This window comes from Saccostrea echinata, unplaced genomic scaffold (genome assembly GCF_033153115.1).
Source record: "Saccostrea echinata isolate AGI-Se365-2 ecotype Australia unplaced genomic scaffold, CSIRO_AGI_Sech_v1 ptg000045l, whole genome shotgun sequence".
In the NCBI taxonomy this organism is placed as follows: Eukaryota; Metazoa; Mollusca; class Bivalvia; order Ostreida; family Ostreidae; genus Saccostrea; species Saccostrea echinata.
In genome coordinates this window covers 5298050-5316925 of record NW_026889794.1, presented here as the reverse complement: position 1 = coordinate 5316925, position 18876 = coordinate 5298050, and the positions used below count along the sequence as shown (strand labels likewise).

The following is an 18876-nucleotide window of genomic DNA, read 5'->3' as shown; positions in this document are numbered from 1 at the left end:
CTATGTACACTACTGCATGATTGATACTTCAATTATATACTCAAAGAATTTATACTTTAAGCTTCATTTAATAGCTATAAAGTTGAACACTATATCTTACTAAAATTACATCAAAAGTCAAAGATGAATAGATTTTCGGAAAGTGTAGTATTAGAATTAGTAATAGATAAAGGAAAGAGGTCAAATGACAGTCACTGTCCTGAGACCTCATTAGAATATGTATGAATAACCAAAAAATTGTAATTCAACGGGCACGGATCCAGGGAATCCCCCATCCAACCCATAAATTTCTTGACAAAAATAAAAATAAATAAATAAATAAATAAATTAATTAATTAAATAAATAAAATAAATAAATAAACCCCCCCCCCCACAAAGTAAACTCCTTTCTTAGACGTAAAAAACCTACAGTACTCGTATTAAGCAAGCTTCATGAGTATGACATTTCCGCGTTTTCCAGAAGGGGGGGGGGGTGTCCAAGGTCACTTTTAGTTGTTTTAATATATACACTTAAAATGCTTAAAGTAATGTCTGGACCCCCCCCCCCCCGACCTCCCCTCTAGATCCGCGCAATCTCAATGGTCAATAACATTCTGACCGATTTAACACAGAAATCGGGGGGGGGGGGGGGGCTTAAATTACCATCCCTAACAAATGGAAAGCATAGCTATTAAAACTGACCAATGAAGTAGTATATCTTTAGAATAAGTACATTCAGGGACCTATATATATGTACCTATATTAGTATATAGGTCCCTGATACATTCTGCCAATCTGGTTAGAATCAGATCCACGATATGCTCCTTTGTTAACGATAAGATTGAAAAACTTAGTAATGTTGCAATATTTTATTAACGGTGTGCGCGCAAAAACGAAACGCTGCGCGATTCTAAAAATAAAACGATATACGTGAATATTAATTAAGTCACTGAAATGAATAATTAATATATTTACATAATAAAATAAATTAAAAGATCACTCTATCGCACAAAGACAGTTCTTCCATGAACATTTCGCACTAAGACGTTTATATAACAACTTGCATCCGAAAACAAAAAAAACAAAAAAAATCTATCAACTTCATACAACAGTTTGTAAAAACAAACATGGTTTTCTGATTTTCCTTATCAATTCAATGATATAACACGACCCCTGCTTTGGAGCTTTAAACGTACAATGGATAGTGATTGCTTTACTTTTGGGAAAGTTACGAAAAACGATCGGGTTTGGTTATCCTTACCGGAAATGAAAATTACGCCATTGTTCAGTGTCATGAGAAAAGCCAAAGAAGAAAGTCTAGAACTAGAAGTAATTTGGGTTTTCCTTCAAAATGGGGGGTTCTAATGACAGTGGATCACAAAAAGAAGAAGGAGAATTATCTGATGATGACAACGAACCTGAAAATAATCTTCATGACGACCACCAAAACTTGAACAAAAGAAATTTGATTGGGAATACGTTAGTGGAAACCAATGTCGGTGCTCGTCACACCAGGATTAACACTGTGTGGCAGAACTTATCGTACAGACCGCGGCCACCACTAAATTTTATTTCAGATTATCAGACGAAAGCTCCTTCAACATGGGATTACAATCATGGAATAGGACCATTGAGATACGACAGAATTCGACCCATGGCGACCCCACCTCCACCCCAGAAGTGGGATCAGAGAGGTCACATTCCACGACTTCCAAACAACAGGCCACTCCTTCCTTCTCCTATGCCTCTAATGCGACGTCATATAAATCAAACTGAATATAAAAGTCAACCAATTCAACAAAATAATAGATACTGTATCCTTAATGTGTCATGTCATGAAAAAAATTGCTTAGCAAGTTTTAGTAGAGCCATAATTGATTTTGATTCAGTTAGGGAGGTTTCAAAGGAAGTCTGATGCCTGAGACAATCTCATTAGCCCCTTCACAGTAACTGTGGCACTACTCTTTTGCAGGGCAAAGTATAGATAGAACGTTCTATCGTTAAAATGATATTGTCCTACGGACCCGGTTTAACGATAGAATTCGTTCCCTGTATTCGCAATGTAGCAAAATAAACACGGGCGATAACTCGAACTCTGTGCATTTTCTATGAACAATCCAGAGAGTTCCGAATGTCAACATGGCGTTAAATTTGAAGCGAGGAAAAAACGTTGAGAAAATGAGTTGAATTTTCGTATATAAATGGATTATTTTTTAGGTTAAAAGGCATATACAATCTCAAAAAGGTTTGTTATGATTAATTTGGTAGTTATTTTCAGTGCAACTCCTTTTGTATTCTTCAAAATCATTTCGGAGTGGATCCACTCCGATTTGGTACATTGCAAGTATATGGGACGTATTCTAACTGTGGTGAGGGCTTGTCCCGAGACACAGTTAGATTATTCTAACTAGACAAAGTAATAATGTTTATGTTGACAGATTATCAAATGATGTATATTTAACAATTACTTTTACGTCATATTTCACCAAACTGTATCATTTTGCCTTGCAAAAGAGCAGTACTGCAGTTACTGTGAAATGGTCTATTCCAAATTCTGAGTTGACAATGAGAAGATTGGAAATCCTGGTGACCTGCTTAAATTTTTTTCTGGTATATATGAAACAAAATTCATGTAAAATTATCAAGCATGGCATTCAGCATGGGCATACATGTACATTAAAAACAATGTGGCTATACATATTTACATTTATAACAGTAACAAAGAAAATTTATGACTAGACCGAAGATTTAAACCAGGACCCCTGCATTACTAGTTGTCTGCTCAAACCACTAAACCACCATGACCCAGAACGATGTTCATGGTCCATAGAGCCCAAACCACTACATTCCTCCCCCCTTAAATTGTCTTTATCCTGACCATGCTGACAGGACTTTCACCTGCAATCCCTGGGGTGGTCAATCGCACCAAAGAAAAAGAGAAAGTTTATATGGCTAAACCTGGATTTGAACCTGCATTACTAGTCAGGTTCTCTAAGCACTGAGCTTCTCAGATTGATATGTCCTTGCAGGGGCCATACTGTTCAAACCACTAAGTTCAGACTAACTAAAATTAAAAAGATCTTTCTATTTGTATTATTACTTTAAATAAAGATAGGTTTTTCCTGTAAATTACACAATTTGAATCAATCACGTTTCAAAGATATTAGAAATTGAAAATAATAACCAAATCTTTTACCTACTCCGCATTTAAATAGCAGACACAGTTTTAAGTCAATTTCACTAAGGAAACATGAGGTTATTCATGTTCAAAATCGGTGAAAATTTTAATTTGAAAGTAAAAAACATATATCATGTTTATCTACACTCAATCTCGTATTTTCATTTTTTAGCTCAGATACGCCATATATAGCTTTAATCCAAATATTTAAAAAAAACTTGATATTTCTTGCCAAAATTGAATTTCCTTAAATCAATTTGTATTAGCAAATGATAGGAAAAAACAGCACCCAAACAAGGGAGTGCAGAAAGGATCCGTGCTTGATGAGGAAGATATGGAGGGAGACCCAGATAATTTTGAGGGGCTTCTAAAGAAGTACATGGACATCAAAGAGAAGATAGCAGAACTCCAAACACAGGAGAAAACTGCAAAAGAACATATTGAGAAAACTGCAGAAGAGCCTATCAAAGAAACTTCAACACAAGAGAAAGCAGAAAAAACAAAATCAACTGCCCCCAAACCCTCGAACAAGAAATTCACTCCCAGAAAACCACAGAAGAAAGTTGTTGTTGACATCACTGGAGATGTTGCTAAAGAAAAGGTGTGTTATTATTTTATTTTCTATTTTGTATTCTTGATTGTGAGAATGTAGTGGGTGCAATATTACTTACTGAAAGCCCACTTGTGCTAGTTTGACTCAGTCATTTTCTTGTATTTACAGGGCTTAACTGACTCCTTATGGTCCTGTACCCTTCACTTAGGAAATTTAAATTGAAAAATTGGCAAAATTTTGAAATATTGATGTTTTATATTAAGTTTAATTGTTGAATAAAAGGTTAGATTGAAGGCTTATTCATTATTCACATCTTTATGAATCATAAAAATCACAAAATTAAATATAAAAAAAATCACTGAAAAAATTCAATCTGCTTGTCATTTGGGATTTTTTTTACCTAAATTTGGGTAAAAAGAGTAAATTTTCAATTGAGACAGGGTCCTTTTAATGGACCTGGATGCAAGGGCCTGAGTTATAAAGCTGCAGTATTTATTAATGTTCTGACAGCTTAATGATAAAATAACAATGACTTTGTACTCTTGAAGATATACGTAAAGAATTTTTGTTATTCAGTGAATGAACATAATTATCACTATGGGCTTGATCACTGTTGAACTATCAGTTTTCAAATGATAAATCCTACTGTAATCTCTTTAGTCCAAGTTCTTAACACCTGCATCTTTGACTCTTCCAGACTTTGTCACATATAATTGTTTCCTCAGTATTCATTAAGTGTTAAAATATTATTTGGAAAGTTAAAATCTTATGAATTTAAATCTGTACATCTTCTGCCATTTGATTTGATAAAGAAGAGAAATTGATATTTTGCATTTTCTTGATTTTATGATGCATGATACAATGATACAGATTGATGGGTTTAAAGTTGTTCTCCTGCCTTTTTTCTTTTTTTTTTCCTTCTTTCTTTTAATTTTTTTTTTTTGGAGGGAGAAAATAACCTTCTTAACATTTAGTTTTAAATTTTATGGCATGTAGAGACAGGAAGTAAAATGATTTCTTAAGTATATTTTTTCAAGAAATTATGTTGGGAGACAGATAACATATATTTTTCCTAGCATGTGGATGTATTTTTTTTATCCTTGCACTTTTTTCATGACTGACTTTAATTCTGCAACTTTTTGACTTAAGGTAATAAGAGTATTTCCTGGTTTTTGGCGTAAGCAAGTCAAAGATGGCTGCATTCAAGAAGTGCAGGTAAAGACACATGTTGTTGGATGATGAATCTGAATGCACAGAATTTGTTGGATTAATCACTCAAAATAACCAACCACAAAAAGGAAGCAGTTTATATATGTTTTTGTACACTGAATTTTCAATTTACCAGGAATTATTACAGTTAAAGATTTGTTTAAATAATATGACTCATAACAGGAATATTTTGAAGGGCTTCTCTTTAATATTTATTTTAACAAAATTATATAGGTTTACTGAAGTTTAGATCATATATTAAAATATACAATTTTCCCCTAGGCAAAATAATGGTAATTCAAGGTTCGACACTAAAGTTAGTCCGTTAGTCTCAGACTAATACATTTTCATTCGGACTAATAAAATCTGTGGCTAATTAGTCCGAACGGACCAATAAAAATTTCTGGAAAACAAAATGAATAAATTAACGATGTTCGATTCTCCACAACTTTTACTGGAAAACCCCGCATGTATTTTTAGCTTTCTAGCTTCTTGGCGGGTAGTTAAGTAATTCCGAGCCAACTTGGCGCTTTCTTTTAGGACTGATTGCTATGAAACTAAATATTTTAGCGATCATGATTTAGTATAACACATAAAGATGTTTTGGATGATATGTATAACGTTAAAGAAAACTATGGTGGCATATTTATGCCATCCACATAATTTTTTGTCAACATAGCATATCATGTCAAGTCAAGATAACTATCTCGCTAAGTCATGATAACTTCCTGGTTTGTCGACAAACACTGACCTTATATCTTGTCCAGTGAAGATAAGCTATCCTATTTTTGCGATAGCTATTTTATTCATGATGCAAGATAAGTTGTCTCGTCATGTCAAGATAGCTAACGCAACAAATGTGATAGCTTATCTTGACTAGACAAGATATAAAGTCAGTGTTTGTCGACAAACCAGGAAGTTATCATTACTTAGTGAGATAGTTATCTTGACATGACATGATATGCTATGTCGACAAAATATTATGTGGATGGCATAAATATGCCACCATAGAAAACAGAACGAGATCGGGAATACGATCGCACTTCCTGATCGCGAGATTTTAACAAATGCTTTGTTCATTTTAAACAAAATATATTGTTATGTTTATTTTAAATTAATCATTATTAAACATTGACGTGTTTTGTTTTGTTTTTTTGACGGACTCGTAAAATCGTGTGTGGACTAGTAAAAGTACTGAGGCACTAGTCCGGCTGGACTAAAGCCTAAAAATGTAAGTGTCGAACCCTGTAATTCTGAAAACAGTAAAATGTCAATGGAAAAAAAAACTAGTGGAAAAGGGAGAGACAATGTTCATCTGTTTGTTTCATTGGTACCAGATTTTCCAGCATTTTTCAACAGTGATTACCCAGATGTCAAGTTATCAATATTGATAAAATGTTAGAAAGTTCAAACCATATCACTTTATATGTTTTACTTACATTGTTTTAAGTAAAACTGCCTGTTCTTATAGGTCTTTATTTGTTTCTACTAATGTTTACAAGTGTTACTGTGTAATATGCTGTATTTGCCACTGTTAGTGCTCAGGATATTTTGGAAATTAGAAAAAATGAAGTGGGCTTATTTTAACTTGGTAAATTAGGAAGTGTCAAGGAAGGGTGGTTTACATTGATACATTCAAATCAAATATACTAAACACGGGATTTCATCATGGTAACATCATAAAAAATAAAAAAAAATTATCAACGTTTCTGCATCTTCATTAAGATGTTATTTATTTTATTTTTGAATTCTTAGGAGGCACCTAAGTGACCTAACCAAACACTAATGATACTTTTTATTTAAGGATGGCATACTGTACAGTAGATTAATAAATTTTCGTGACAATTAACTTATTTTCACAAGATTTTTTTCTGTATTTATAAGCGAAACAAAATTTTCGCGAATTTTGGTTATTGCTATATAGATAATCTTTAATAGTAGAATTATATGTGAGAATTACATTTTTGGGACCAGAGGGTTTCATGTGACACAAAAATAAAATGTGATTTACAGTAGTAAATAGGAATTATGATATACATGAGATGCATTATTTACTTTTATACAAAATAATTCTCATTGCAGGAAAAGACAGAGCCACCAGTGACAATTAAACAAGAAGCAGAAGACAAGGTAATCAAACCAGAGGATCAGAAGGATGCCACAGGTGGTGGTGGTGATGTGGTGAAAGAGGAGCCACAGGATACCACAGAGGACAGCACTGGCATCAAAGCAGAACCACAAGAACAGGAGGAGGTGGTGGTGCTTAGTGATGAGGAGTCTGGCATTGAAAGTGAACAACAGGTGGGAATATTTACAGTTCGGTTATGTAATCCGATTGTTTTAGGGATAAATATAATTCATTGTAGAGTGTTTTCAATCTCTAATGCGTAAAAATTAAAAGCTTTAAAGCTTGTGTTGGGAAAATAAAATTCAAATTTAACTCATTACTGGTCATTCTTTTCTTTTTTTCTGTTTTGAAGCAATTTATGTTTTTAAAATGAAATTTCCACATTAAGCAAGAAAGTCGATATTTTAGAGAAGAGTTTTATTAAATTTTTAAGTATTATCCAGATGTACTTTTCTAGGAAACAAAAATTCAATTAATAAAATGTAAATGTAATAATATTGGACTTACATCTTACATTTGATCACTGTGCAATAGGAAGTATCTAAAGAAGAAGATGAAGAAGAAGAAGTGAATCTATTGGAGCTTCGTCTCGCTGCACTTGCATCTGCCATGAAGAAGGAGGAATCTCCAGAGGGCCAGAAGAAGCCGCCATCTAAAGAGGACACAACAGATAAAAACGTCCCCCCAAACAGAACATCCAGGAGTAATGACAGAAGTACCAGACGGCCAAGTGGTGGCACAATCAGGCAGACAAGGCAGTCAAGAGGTTTGTATTTTTGTTTATTTCTTGTCTTTGTTTTTCATACAAAAATTTCTTTTAGCATCAGCCTGTTGTTGCTACATATTTAAGGCCTCTATTTGCTGTTTTTCTTGATGGCTTAAAGAAGAAAAACTTATGACCTCCTCCCCCCCCCCCCCCCCCCCCCCTCCCCCCCAATGATCTGAATACTGCAAGTTTTGTTATTTATTCAAAGCAATTTAAAAGGTGTAAGTTATCATGGAAAAAGTCTCAGAAAAGAAGAGATACTAAACTTAAGTTATTTATGTATCTTATCTGAAGAACTTCCATACACAATTTCTTGTTACATGTAATATGTTTTACTGATGAAACTGCTGAACTTTTACATATTATGTTCATAAAAAATGTTCAGCTTAAACAATTTTTTTTTTTCAAAATTAGATAGTAGACCAGGTGAAAGTCGCAGAAGTGACAGGAACGTGGGAAACAGAAGTTCAAGGTCAGCCTCATCTGGGAAATCTCCAGGCTCTCGTAAACCTTCTACAAGTTCTGGGATCAGACGTCAGACTTCAAGGAGAAACGACAATGACCATAGAAGAGACAGCAGTACAGACACACGTAGACAGGATCAGAGGAAACAAAGCATGGCAGAAAAACGGAGACAGGAAAGTAAGAGAAGAGCTGAGGAGGAAAAACGAAGGGCAGAAGAGGACAAGAGGAGGGAGGAAGACAAGAGGAGGGCAGAGGAAGACAAACGCAGAGAAATTCAACGGATCCTTACTATTGATGACCCCAAGGAACAGGTCAACAGATTCCTACGCATGTTGGATGATAAACGATATCCAGAGTTTAGTAAGGTAATGAGAACATAGGGTGGCTGGAAGAAAATTTCAAAGTTAAGAATTTAGAAATAACCAACTTCATATTCTATTCAATTATTTTTATCATTATTAAATTCAGTATCATCGCTGTATATCTTCTTCATTACTTTATATCAAGATGTATTAAAATTTATTTCTAATTTCAAGTCCTCAAGTGCAGATAGTAAGAAGAAGCCCTCCAATGGCAATAAGCAGGTGCCCTCTATTGGTAAACAGGTGCCCCAGGAGAAGTCGGTCTCACTGATAGATAATTATGATGAAGTGGAGATGGATCTGGACAGTGATGACGGGTCACCAGGTCTGTGTCTGAGAACCCTTTCATGGCCTCTCAAAAACATTACATAGCACTGAGTCAGAAATAGATGATTCACTGAGGTATAAAGGTGTTTTAGCTTGTCTGAGCCTTGGACAGAGCTTTCTGGTCTGTTCTTGATGTGATCTTTTCACATTTTCATCTTTTCAAGAACCTCTGGATCAATTTTGACCTAATATTCATTAAAGCACAAATATAGAAGATTTTTTGGAGAGCTATAAGAAATCATATATAGAGAACATATTTGGATACAAGTAAAATTTGTTTGGAAACATCAGCATGATATGTACAATAAGTACATTCAATTTTGTTTGAGTCATGATCCAATGAGAGAGGATTACAATAGGGGTGAAAGTTTTATATGGAAATATCTTCATAAATTCTTATATATGTTCTTTATCAAAATTTTTCTAAATTTGGTTCAAGTATAAATTTCAGATTCAAAAAATGTGCTAGGGTAATGCAACAAATAGGGGTTTCAAACAATTCTTTGTCTGGTGCCTCTTTTCCTCCTAATCTGTAACAAAGGTACAAATAAACAAAGAACTTGATATTTGTCAAATTGTTTTGGATTAAAAGCTATCTCCATGGAACAGACAGCTGGATATGAGGATCTAATGGACAAAGATTATCGCCAAGGTTTTGTCTATCCTGTGCCTTTAATGGTAAGTTAGTCAGTCTGTCTGTAGTGCATTTACTAATCATAAGTTAAATTTATATGACGTAAATATCAATTGGTTACATATTTTCTGTGCTAAATAACCTTTTTCTCTCACTAGTACTGAAATTTTCATTATGCAGAAAAAGGCAATAATTTTAACTACTTAATGATTCAGTAATGGTGCAAATTAATTATAGTTGTGTATTTTTCAGAATGTAGATACTTCTGGTGCCAGTCTTCAAATACCCCATTGGAATGACCCATACTTTCCCGGTTACAGTGATGTCATGTCAGAAGAGATTACAGAGTCTCAGAGAGTGCCTTGGGAAGATCCAATGTTTAATCAGAATTTTAGTGACACTTCCTATAGTGGTGTGTTAAAACCTTGGACAGAACTTTATCCATCAGAAAACATTGATCCCCTCAAGATTCCACCCCCTCCTCCTCCACCACCCCTACCCCCAGATGAACCCCAGCCCCCACCCCCTCCAGATCTTACCTCTCCACCACCTTTACCTTTAGAACCTCCTCCAGATGAGGAAATTACCCAGAGTTCTACACAGATTGAAGAGAAAGGATCTACAGATATTTATGCTGCTCTTAGATCCTCCCCTAATCTTTCAGAGGATCTTGATAAGGAGGAAGCACAGCTGAGAGCCCAGTTGCTGAAGTCTATGGCAGCCAGGAAAATGAAAGAAAAGATGGAGAAATTGAAAAACGAGGTACCCTGCATTATTGCATTATATGTGTAGATGTACCTATAATATACTTGTATAAGTTCTAAATCAAGTAAAAGGTAATACATTTTTCCCCCTCAACCCTCTGTTAAGGGAAGAACCCCAACCCCCTTCTACTTTTTAAATGTTCCCTGCTATTTTAATTCTAAGGGACAACCCTGGAATGAGTTACTTATCTCTATGTCTTATGAAATGTGAGTTTTTCTAAATTGCAAAATATATCTTTTAAGCAAACTTTTTTAAGTAGTGGAAAATAGGAAGTATTCAATATACACTGTAAAATGTTTTTGTTGTAGGTAAAATCTGCAGATATTTCCCCAACTAGAAGCCAGTCTCCAGCATCTACAGCCTTAATTCTGAAACCAAAACCAGCCAGAAATAGGCAGCCCATGACACAGTTAGTGGTAAGACATCCACATCTCTACATACCAAAAGAGTGCTGTTAGAATGTTAAAAAAAATTATCTGTCAGGAATGGCTGACATTGTATTTCAATTTTGTCGCTCTCACGAGTGCATTGATAACATAGAGCATGTATGTCCTTTGTGAAGATATCTTTATGACAAATGATGAAAGTGAAAAGCGCTACTAAAGATTAAGAATAATTGTAAAATATGTCATCATTTGAATAGAAATAGTGTATGATGAAATTACAGTCAAACCTCGTTATCTCGAACTCAATGGGACCACGATAAAACTTTGAGATATCCGAAGATTCAAGATATCGAGGGTTAAAAACTTAAAGAATAAGAGGTGGGGATTTCCAAACCATTTCGACATATCCATGGTATTCAAGATATCAGTGTTCGAGATACTGAAGTTCAACTGTATTTCTTTTCATATAGTAGGCCCTTTATATACTTTAAATCATTTGTAAATTTTGTCTGTTTTATTTACAGATTCCAGTTCATGACCCAGTAGTAATTAATTTAAACGATGATTCCTCAGATGAGGAGGAATTCCAATCATCGACGTTACAGACATCAATGCGAGTCCCAACCATTCCTAATTCACCAGTCAATCAAATGTCCTACAATGCAAGCCTGAACTCTAGTAAAACCTCAGTAGGTAGCGGTGCTAAGACAATCCAACCTCGACCTGTCACCTCCAGTCTTCTGTCGGGTTTAGATTCTTTTTTAAAAGAGGCGAGGAAATCATCTGAGGTAAATATTGATTTATGAAAGAGTGAACTGATTTTTTTTCCTAAATTGTATCACTTGAAGAAAGAAAGAATGATACTGGCAACACTCTAAGAGAAGATCCATGTATCTTGATGAATGATTTAATATACTTCAGAATATGGAAAAGAAAGAGAAAGAAGACAATGAGAGGAAGAAAAAGCTCAAAGAAATGGAAGAAGAACTCCAGAATCAAAGGTAGAATATTTACAAAATCATGTGAAAACTTAAGTTAGCAGCCACTAAAGCTTTACAAGAGTTCAGAGGACTATTCTTCTGTTTTTAAAATTGAGATATATTTCATCTGTTTGTAGAACTGGTGTTGAAAAGGGAAGGGCATTATTTCGATCCCTGTTAATGCGCTGCGCCAAGAATAAAAAAGATTGGACAGACGCTCAGGCCAGTGTAGAGGATCTGAAACAACAGTTACAGGAGGCTGAGGGTCTGGTGGCCCAGAAAAAGGAACAGTTTGACAAAGCCCGAAAACAGGTAAATAGCAAATCCTAAACAGAGGTAAATGACAAATCCTAAACAGAGGTAAATGACAAATCCTTAACAAATCCTAAACACAGTTAAATGACAAATCCTTAACAAATCCTAGACGCAGTTAAATGACAAATCCTTAACAAATCCTAAACAGAGGTAAATGACAAATTCTTAACAGAGGTAAATGACAAATCCTAAGCACAGTTTAATAACAAATCCTAAACAGAGGTAAATGACAAATCCTTAACAAATCCTAAACAGAGGTAAATGACAAATCTTTAACAAATCCTAAACAGAGGTAAATGACAAATCCTTAACAGAGGTAAATGACAAATCCTAAACAGAGGTAAATAACAAATCCTAAACAGAGGTAAATGACAAATCCTAAACAAATCCTAAACAGAGGTAAATGACAAATCCTAAACAAATCCCAAACGGAGGTAAATGACAAATCCTTAACAAATCCTAAACACAGTTAAATGACAAATCTTTAACAAATCCTAAACAGAGGTAAATGACAAATTCTTAACAGAGGTAAATGACAAATCCTAAACAGAGGTAAATAACAAATCCTAAACAGAGGTAAATGACAAATCCTAAACAAATCCTAAACAGAGGTAAATGACAAATCCTAAACAAATCCGAAACGGAGGTAAATGACAAATCCTTAACAAATCCTAAACACAGTTAAATGACAAATCCTTAACAAATCCTTAACAGAGGTAAATGACAAATCCTAAACAGAGGTAAATGACAAATCCTAAACAGAGGTAAATGACAAATCCTAAACAAATCCTAAACAGAGGTAAATGACAAATCCTAAACAAATCCTAAACAGAGGTAAATGACAAATCCTTAACAAATCTGAAACGGAGGTAAATGACAAATCCTTAACAAATCCTAAACACAGTTAAATGACAAATCCTTAACAAATCCTAAACAGAGGTAAATGACAAATACCGAGCACAGGTTCTGTGGAATCATTTTAATTCGTAGGGGTCAGTGTTCTTGGGCAAGCAAAATTTTACTTGTTTGTGGGACATAATTTTGTGGGTTACTCGTTTATTCAGTAGATTCAATGAATCAATATGTTTACAAAATAAATTTTTGTGGGGATGTAAGTTCATGGAAAAGGGCGACCCATGAAATCCACGAACATTGGTCACCCACAAACAATGATGATTCCACAGTAAATGTTAACCTGAAAGGAAGAACATGTCAGATAACATTTTCCTGAATTATATGTGTCAGGAAAAAATAATGTCACATTAAATGATCTTAAAAAGATACATGTACTTTGTCTTTTTTGCAGGCCCGAGGACTAAGAGACAAAGTGAACCAGAAAGCAGAGGATTTGGAGAAATTGGAGGCAGAGGTCAAGGAGGAGGGGATACGGGTGTACGGGGAAGACTACACTGTCCCTAGCTCCTCCAGGGAGGTTACTGTGGCCAGCAAGTCCAGGGGGAAGAACTTAGCCGTGACAGTAATTAACGAGGTACAAATAATTTCTCTCTATCACAGTGAAAGCTTTGGAAAATTTTTGAGCTAATCAATTGTTGTATGGTATTTGCTTAAATAGATATTTAAGAAATTAAGATATTTTAGAAAATAAAATAAAAAGATACATGTGGGTTTTGAAAGATAAGCTGTTGGAAGTTTTTTATCTCTGCACCTTTAAGTGTCACTTGGGCCCCTTTTTCAGGCCTTAGTGTCTCATTCAGGTGCTAAATCAATCAAGTGAAGTGAGAATTTTCCTATAGAACTCTGTGGGAAATTAAACATTTCACTTAAACAATGATTGATAAAGAAATCTCATGTAAGGTTTGATACTCATTGCATAAATGACAGTATATGGATATGATTAGATTATTTCAAAAGCAACATTCATTATTTGTGGTAAATATTTGATTTAGTACATGATTTCCTCTTACCTGACTGTGTGTGTGAGAGGGTGAAATTTCAGAGTTCTTTATATCTAAGGAAGCCTGTTATAGAAAAAGTAGTTGAGTCTGGCATTTAAGAACACATGTTTTGGGGTTCTGTTTTGCAGTAAGGGGACAGTCATGTACATTTGAATTATTACTGACCTGTGTGTGCATCTCCACTCAACAATCACTTTGTCATGATTCTTCAATAACTGACTGTCAATTTAAGGCTGTTGTTTAAAGATAAGGAATAGCACCCTAAAGTGGCATTTTTATCTTTGTGGATGATCTTAGTGTCTCATTCAGGTGCTAAATAAAAGTCAACTCTTCATTGTCGTTACTCTCTCTGTCACAGAAACAGAGGGAAACCTGTGAATAGAGAACATCATTCAGTTTTAATTGAAAATTTCTGTGTAGTAAGAAAGAAAACACCGTAATTTTCTACTTGAATACCTTATAGCTTTTCAATTCATTACCTTATATAGCTATCCAGTCAAATACCTTATACCTATCCAATCTAATACCTTATAGCTATCCAATCTAACACCTTATAGCATAGCTACCAAATTTAATACCTTGTAGCTGTCCAGTCTAATAACTTATACCTATCCAGTTCATTACTTTATATAGCTACCCAATCTAATACCTTATATTTCTTCTCTGTAATAGTCTTTTAGTAGTCATATTTCAAACCTGTAAATAATAATGAAGTTTGAGAGTTGGTCCTGTTGGAGTCCATATTTCATGTGATTGACTGTTTTAAGTTGATATTATGTTTTACAATTGACAACTTGATGGTTTAAAAACCAAGAATTAGTTGATCACAGTAAAGTAACAATTACATAATTATCTTTGATGAGGACTTTGTATTTTGATTAAGTGCTATATAAAATTAACTTTTGATGACAGAGATACATGTATCTGAAAACAGAGTATAAGTATTAATTTTTCTTGCATTTACTTTTCCAAATGTTTATTAAAGTTTACAATTTTTTTTATGCTTAACAGCATGCAATGAAGAAAGCAGCTACAGGAAAAGAAAACCTTCAACAGACCAAGAAGAAGAGTGCGGCTGACATTGCTGAGGAGAAGGAACGTTTACAGGGTCTGGAGAAAGAGTACGCTCGACGGATCCAACATCTCAAAATGGCTAATGCCAAACGGAAGATCCAGGCTAGGAAAGCTCGGATCAGCAGTGGCAGGAAAAGCTCGGAAGAGATTCCACGGCTGGAGAAGATTGAAATTGATCTTACAGAACAGGAAGAGGAAGTGGATGTGGAAAAGCCGGTAAAACGACGTCGGTCATTGATGGAAATCAATCCCAGCACCAAACCAAACATTGAGAAGAAGCCAGAAAATGTTAATGTACCGGTGAAAACTTTTGTTAGCGCCAAGGACAATCCCAAAAAGTCCACTGATTTTAATGTGCCAAATTCACAACAGCTAAAAAAGCTTAAACAGTTATTGGTAGGTAAAATCAAATTACCAGTAGTTTAAATCAGATTTCAGAGAAGTTAATGGATAAGTACACAAGTAAACTTTGTTGCAGTAAAACTTGTCTACTCCGGAAACCACCTGTTCCATAAAAATTGGCTGGATTAGACAGTATTCCAGATCAGACAACATTTTACGCAGTTGAATTTACTGAAAGGGACTTAAGGTTTACATTGTATTTGGCAAGATTTTGGAATATGCAGCATCCGGATTAGACAAGTTTCACTGTATTATTGAAATTTTTACCAAATTTATGTTTCTTCTGCAGGATGAAAATGTATCCACATATCTGTCAAAACAGGAGGTTTTACCTTTGACTTGCAACTACTGCCAAAATGTGATACAAAAGTCCCAAGAGGTTTAATATCTATGCTAATACTTTTATACAGTTATTACTGGAGATAATAAAAATGTATGTAATCCTGTGATCTTTAGCTTGACTTTTATATGTCCTTGTAAATTTGACAGATCCCTGCAATCGTAGAACATAGGAAAGTTCAGAGAAGGAAAGATGATGGTAGTACAGAGATAATTCCTTATCCTTATAGCAGTCCACTGCAACAATTCAAAACATACAGGTAATATCTATAGTAATGTCACTCTCTCTGGTTAAACTAAAAAAAAAGAAAATAAAAGTAAAGATTGTTGAGAATTTAGGAAATTTATTAATAATTTTATGAAAAATCACAATCTTAGTGAAGTTTGGCATAATACATCACATTGATATGTTGGTAAAACATTGTATTTTTCAATAATTTCTTTTCTGGTTGTATTTGTTTTTCCTGACTGAAATTATTTTATGGCACATTTATTAATATGAAATATATTTTAGAGCAATTATGTGATTCTTGTTTCAGGTTTAGTCCATACTTTAGAACAAAGAATAAGCTCTCTTTATCCTCTGTGACGTATTCCAATAAACTGAACATCAACAGAGTTCTCTGTAAATACGACCTACAAGGCACCTGCAATGATGACGATTGTGATGGGTAAGTAATTTTTTTTATGAACAGATATTTTATTTAGGAAGTCCTGGCTTGTTCCCTTGCATTTTTTGTGTTTTGATGGATCATTTTATGAGTGAAGAATGCTAATAGATGTAGAATGTTGGTTTTCAGTCCTTGGATTTTAAATTATTATTTAAGAATGAAACATGCATGTATAAAGAAATTGATAAGTAGGTGGTAAAACATCAATTTTCTTCGCTAAGTCTAAAAGCCAGGAAATGCCTCCTTCAAATTTTACTTCAAAATTTCAAATTTTTCCCTTGACCCCCCTCCCTCCCCTAATTCACAGCAGCCTTCAGCACTCAGTTTGCTTTCTCCAGTTGCTCATTTAAGAATCACATGCCAACTCAAAAATTTATTAATAAAACGCTGCTGTGATACGCCTTCAATAGTATAACATTTTCATCATGCAAATTGTCACTAGTAAAAAGGTATTACTAACTACTGAAAGACGGGGTGGTCATCGGAGCTTAATATGGTTAAGTGAATTAGTATAAAATTAAATGAATTGGTACAAGACTGGATGAATGGGTTATTTTACACTGTACAGTATATAAAACATTCTGAAATTCTTGTAAACTTTGTGAAGCTGAACAAAATGACTTCATAGCAGATCACATTTTATGGCCCATGTAATAGAAGAATGATAATTACTACATATTGTATGGCCAGGGCTTTGTCTGGATTTACGGATTACTTCCCTTTGACTGGTTTTAAGATCTTAGTTACAACATCATAGGGGGTCTGTTTACTTCGCACCTGTACCCATCTCATCAGCACCCCCTCTTACGTGGCCAGAAGCCATGATCTATCGTAAGGATTTAGTGTCACAATAAAAGAAAGGTTTAAGATTTCAGAAAATCACATCATGTAAAATGTATGGGGATTAACATGCTTGTTAACATGTAGTTAGGATGCAAAAAATGCAGGCATAAAATCGGAAGAAAACGGTAGAGGGTTAAGGGGTCAAGGGATGGCATATTGAATTAAGGCAACGTTATGATTTGTGTCTAAATGAATTTTCTGACTGAACTGCATCATAAATTGTATGTTTTCTGTTGATATTTGTACCAGTTTCAGACTAGATTCCTGTTTCAATAAAAGATTTGCACCATTAAAAGATGGAGAAATTAGCATAATAGAGGCTTACTTTGATAAATACTCATGTAAGATTCCATGCCATTTCTGCACTTGTATACAACGTAATGGCCTATTAATTCTTAAACAACACCTGCTGGGATTAAGTGACCTATTAAAACTTTTATGAAAGTACAGAAAAATGAAGTTCTTCTCCTTTTTTGGAGTGAAATTCTAGTTATAAAATTTGTTTATTGTAAAGAGTTGAATAATGATGTGAATCAACACATCATGAAGTTGTGTAAAAATTAAGGAAAATAAGTTTGAAATATCAAAATTAAGCAAGTTATATAGATATTCAAATGTATTACTGATATATAACATATAATATTATATTTAAAATGTAATACTGATATTAAACATTTAATTGATATCTAACGTGTAACACTAATATATAATGTAATACTGATATCTAACATGTAATATTGATTTTTAATAAAATGTGATACTGATATTTAACATGTAATACTGATATCTAACATTCTATATTGATATTTGACATGTAATATTGATAATTACCATGTATTACTGATATCTAACATGTAATACTGATATTTATAATTTTACAGACAACACCAGAGGGACTACCAGCTGTCAGAACAGGAGGTTCTCCAGGACATTGTGTCATACAACCCCGCCATCTGTGGAGTGGCTGCTGACACACCTCCTCAGTACAGTGGCAGGCTTATCAGTAAGGGAACCAGTTTATAGAAGAGTGATAAGAACCAGACAAGAGAAATAAAAATTTCCACTTTTATGATCTTAGAAGTTATCATTATAAATTTTAATATAGTGTCATGTTCAGAAAATTATTCCATTTTCAATTGCTTTGAAATTTATGTTTAATTTTCAATTTTGAAATAAACAAAAAATAAGGTTAATTCATAAGTAAAAGTATATATCTTTTCAGATACATATGTCAATAATCTCAGCAAGCAGCACAGTGGACGATTGACCACAGACCAGTTAAAGATCTTCCTTGTCAGTCAAGTGCTTGAAAAATCAGGACAAAGTAGGTTGATGTTCAAACTAATACTGAAATAACAAATTTCTGTGAAACCCTTTGTTATGATGAGTTACAAATTTTAAATTTATTGCAGAGAAACCACACACTTTGTTCCTGGATTCCAGAAAATGGAGAGTGACCCAGACAGAAAAGAAAAAGAGGGCAGCAAAGACAACAAAGGAAGTCTCTCCTGATAAAATAGGTAAATCTACTGTTATACTAAAACAACAAAGGAAGTGTCCCCTGATAAAATGGGTAATCTACTG

The 18876-nt window shown here is 34.2% G+C and overlaps 1 protein-coding gene across 1 annotated transcript in view; it reads left to right on the top strand.

Moving 5' to 3' along the window:
* Window positions 1-1253: 1253 nt before the first annotated feature.
* LOC133201823 (zinc finger C3H1 domain-containing protein-like) overlaps window positions 1254-18876 on the top strand; it is a 92421-nt gene continuing 74798 nt past the window's right edge. The window contains exons 1-20 of the mRNA XM_061337627.1: window positions 1254-1793; window positions 3424-3758; window positions 7002-7220; window positions 7582-7813; window positions 8228-8643; window positions 8815-8965; window positions 9560-9645; window positions 9854-10363; window positions 10675-10782; window positions 11277-11540; window positions 11674-11753; window positions 11870-12044; window positions 13354-13536; window positions 14975-15433; window positions 15729-15818; window positions 15929-16038; window positions 16318-16449; window positions 18174-18295; window positions 18515-18616; window positions 18705-18812. Coding sequence (XP_061193611.1) covers window positions 1331-1793; window positions 3424-3758; window positions 7002-7220; window positions 7582-7813; window positions 8228-8643; window positions 8815-8965; window positions 9560-9645; window positions 9854-10363; window positions 10675-10782; window positions 11277-11540; window positions 11674-11753; window positions 11870-12044; window positions 13354-13536; window positions 14975-15433; window positions 15729-15818; window positions 15929-16038; window positions 16318-16449; window positions 18174-18295; window positions 18515-18616; window positions 18705-18812 — 4345 coding nt within the window. The 5' untranslated portion in view covers window positions 1254-1330. The remainder of the gene's footprint in view (window positions 1794-3423; window positions 3759-7001; window positions 7221-7581; window positions 7814-8227; window positions 8644-8814; window positions 8966-9559; window positions 9646-9853; window positions 10364-10674; window positions 10783-11276; window positions 11541-11673; window positions 11754-11869; window positions 12045-13353; window positions 13537-14974; window positions 15434-15728; window positions 15819-15928; window positions 16039-16317; window positions 16450-18173; window positions 18296-18514; window positions 18617-18704; window positions 18813-18876) is intronic.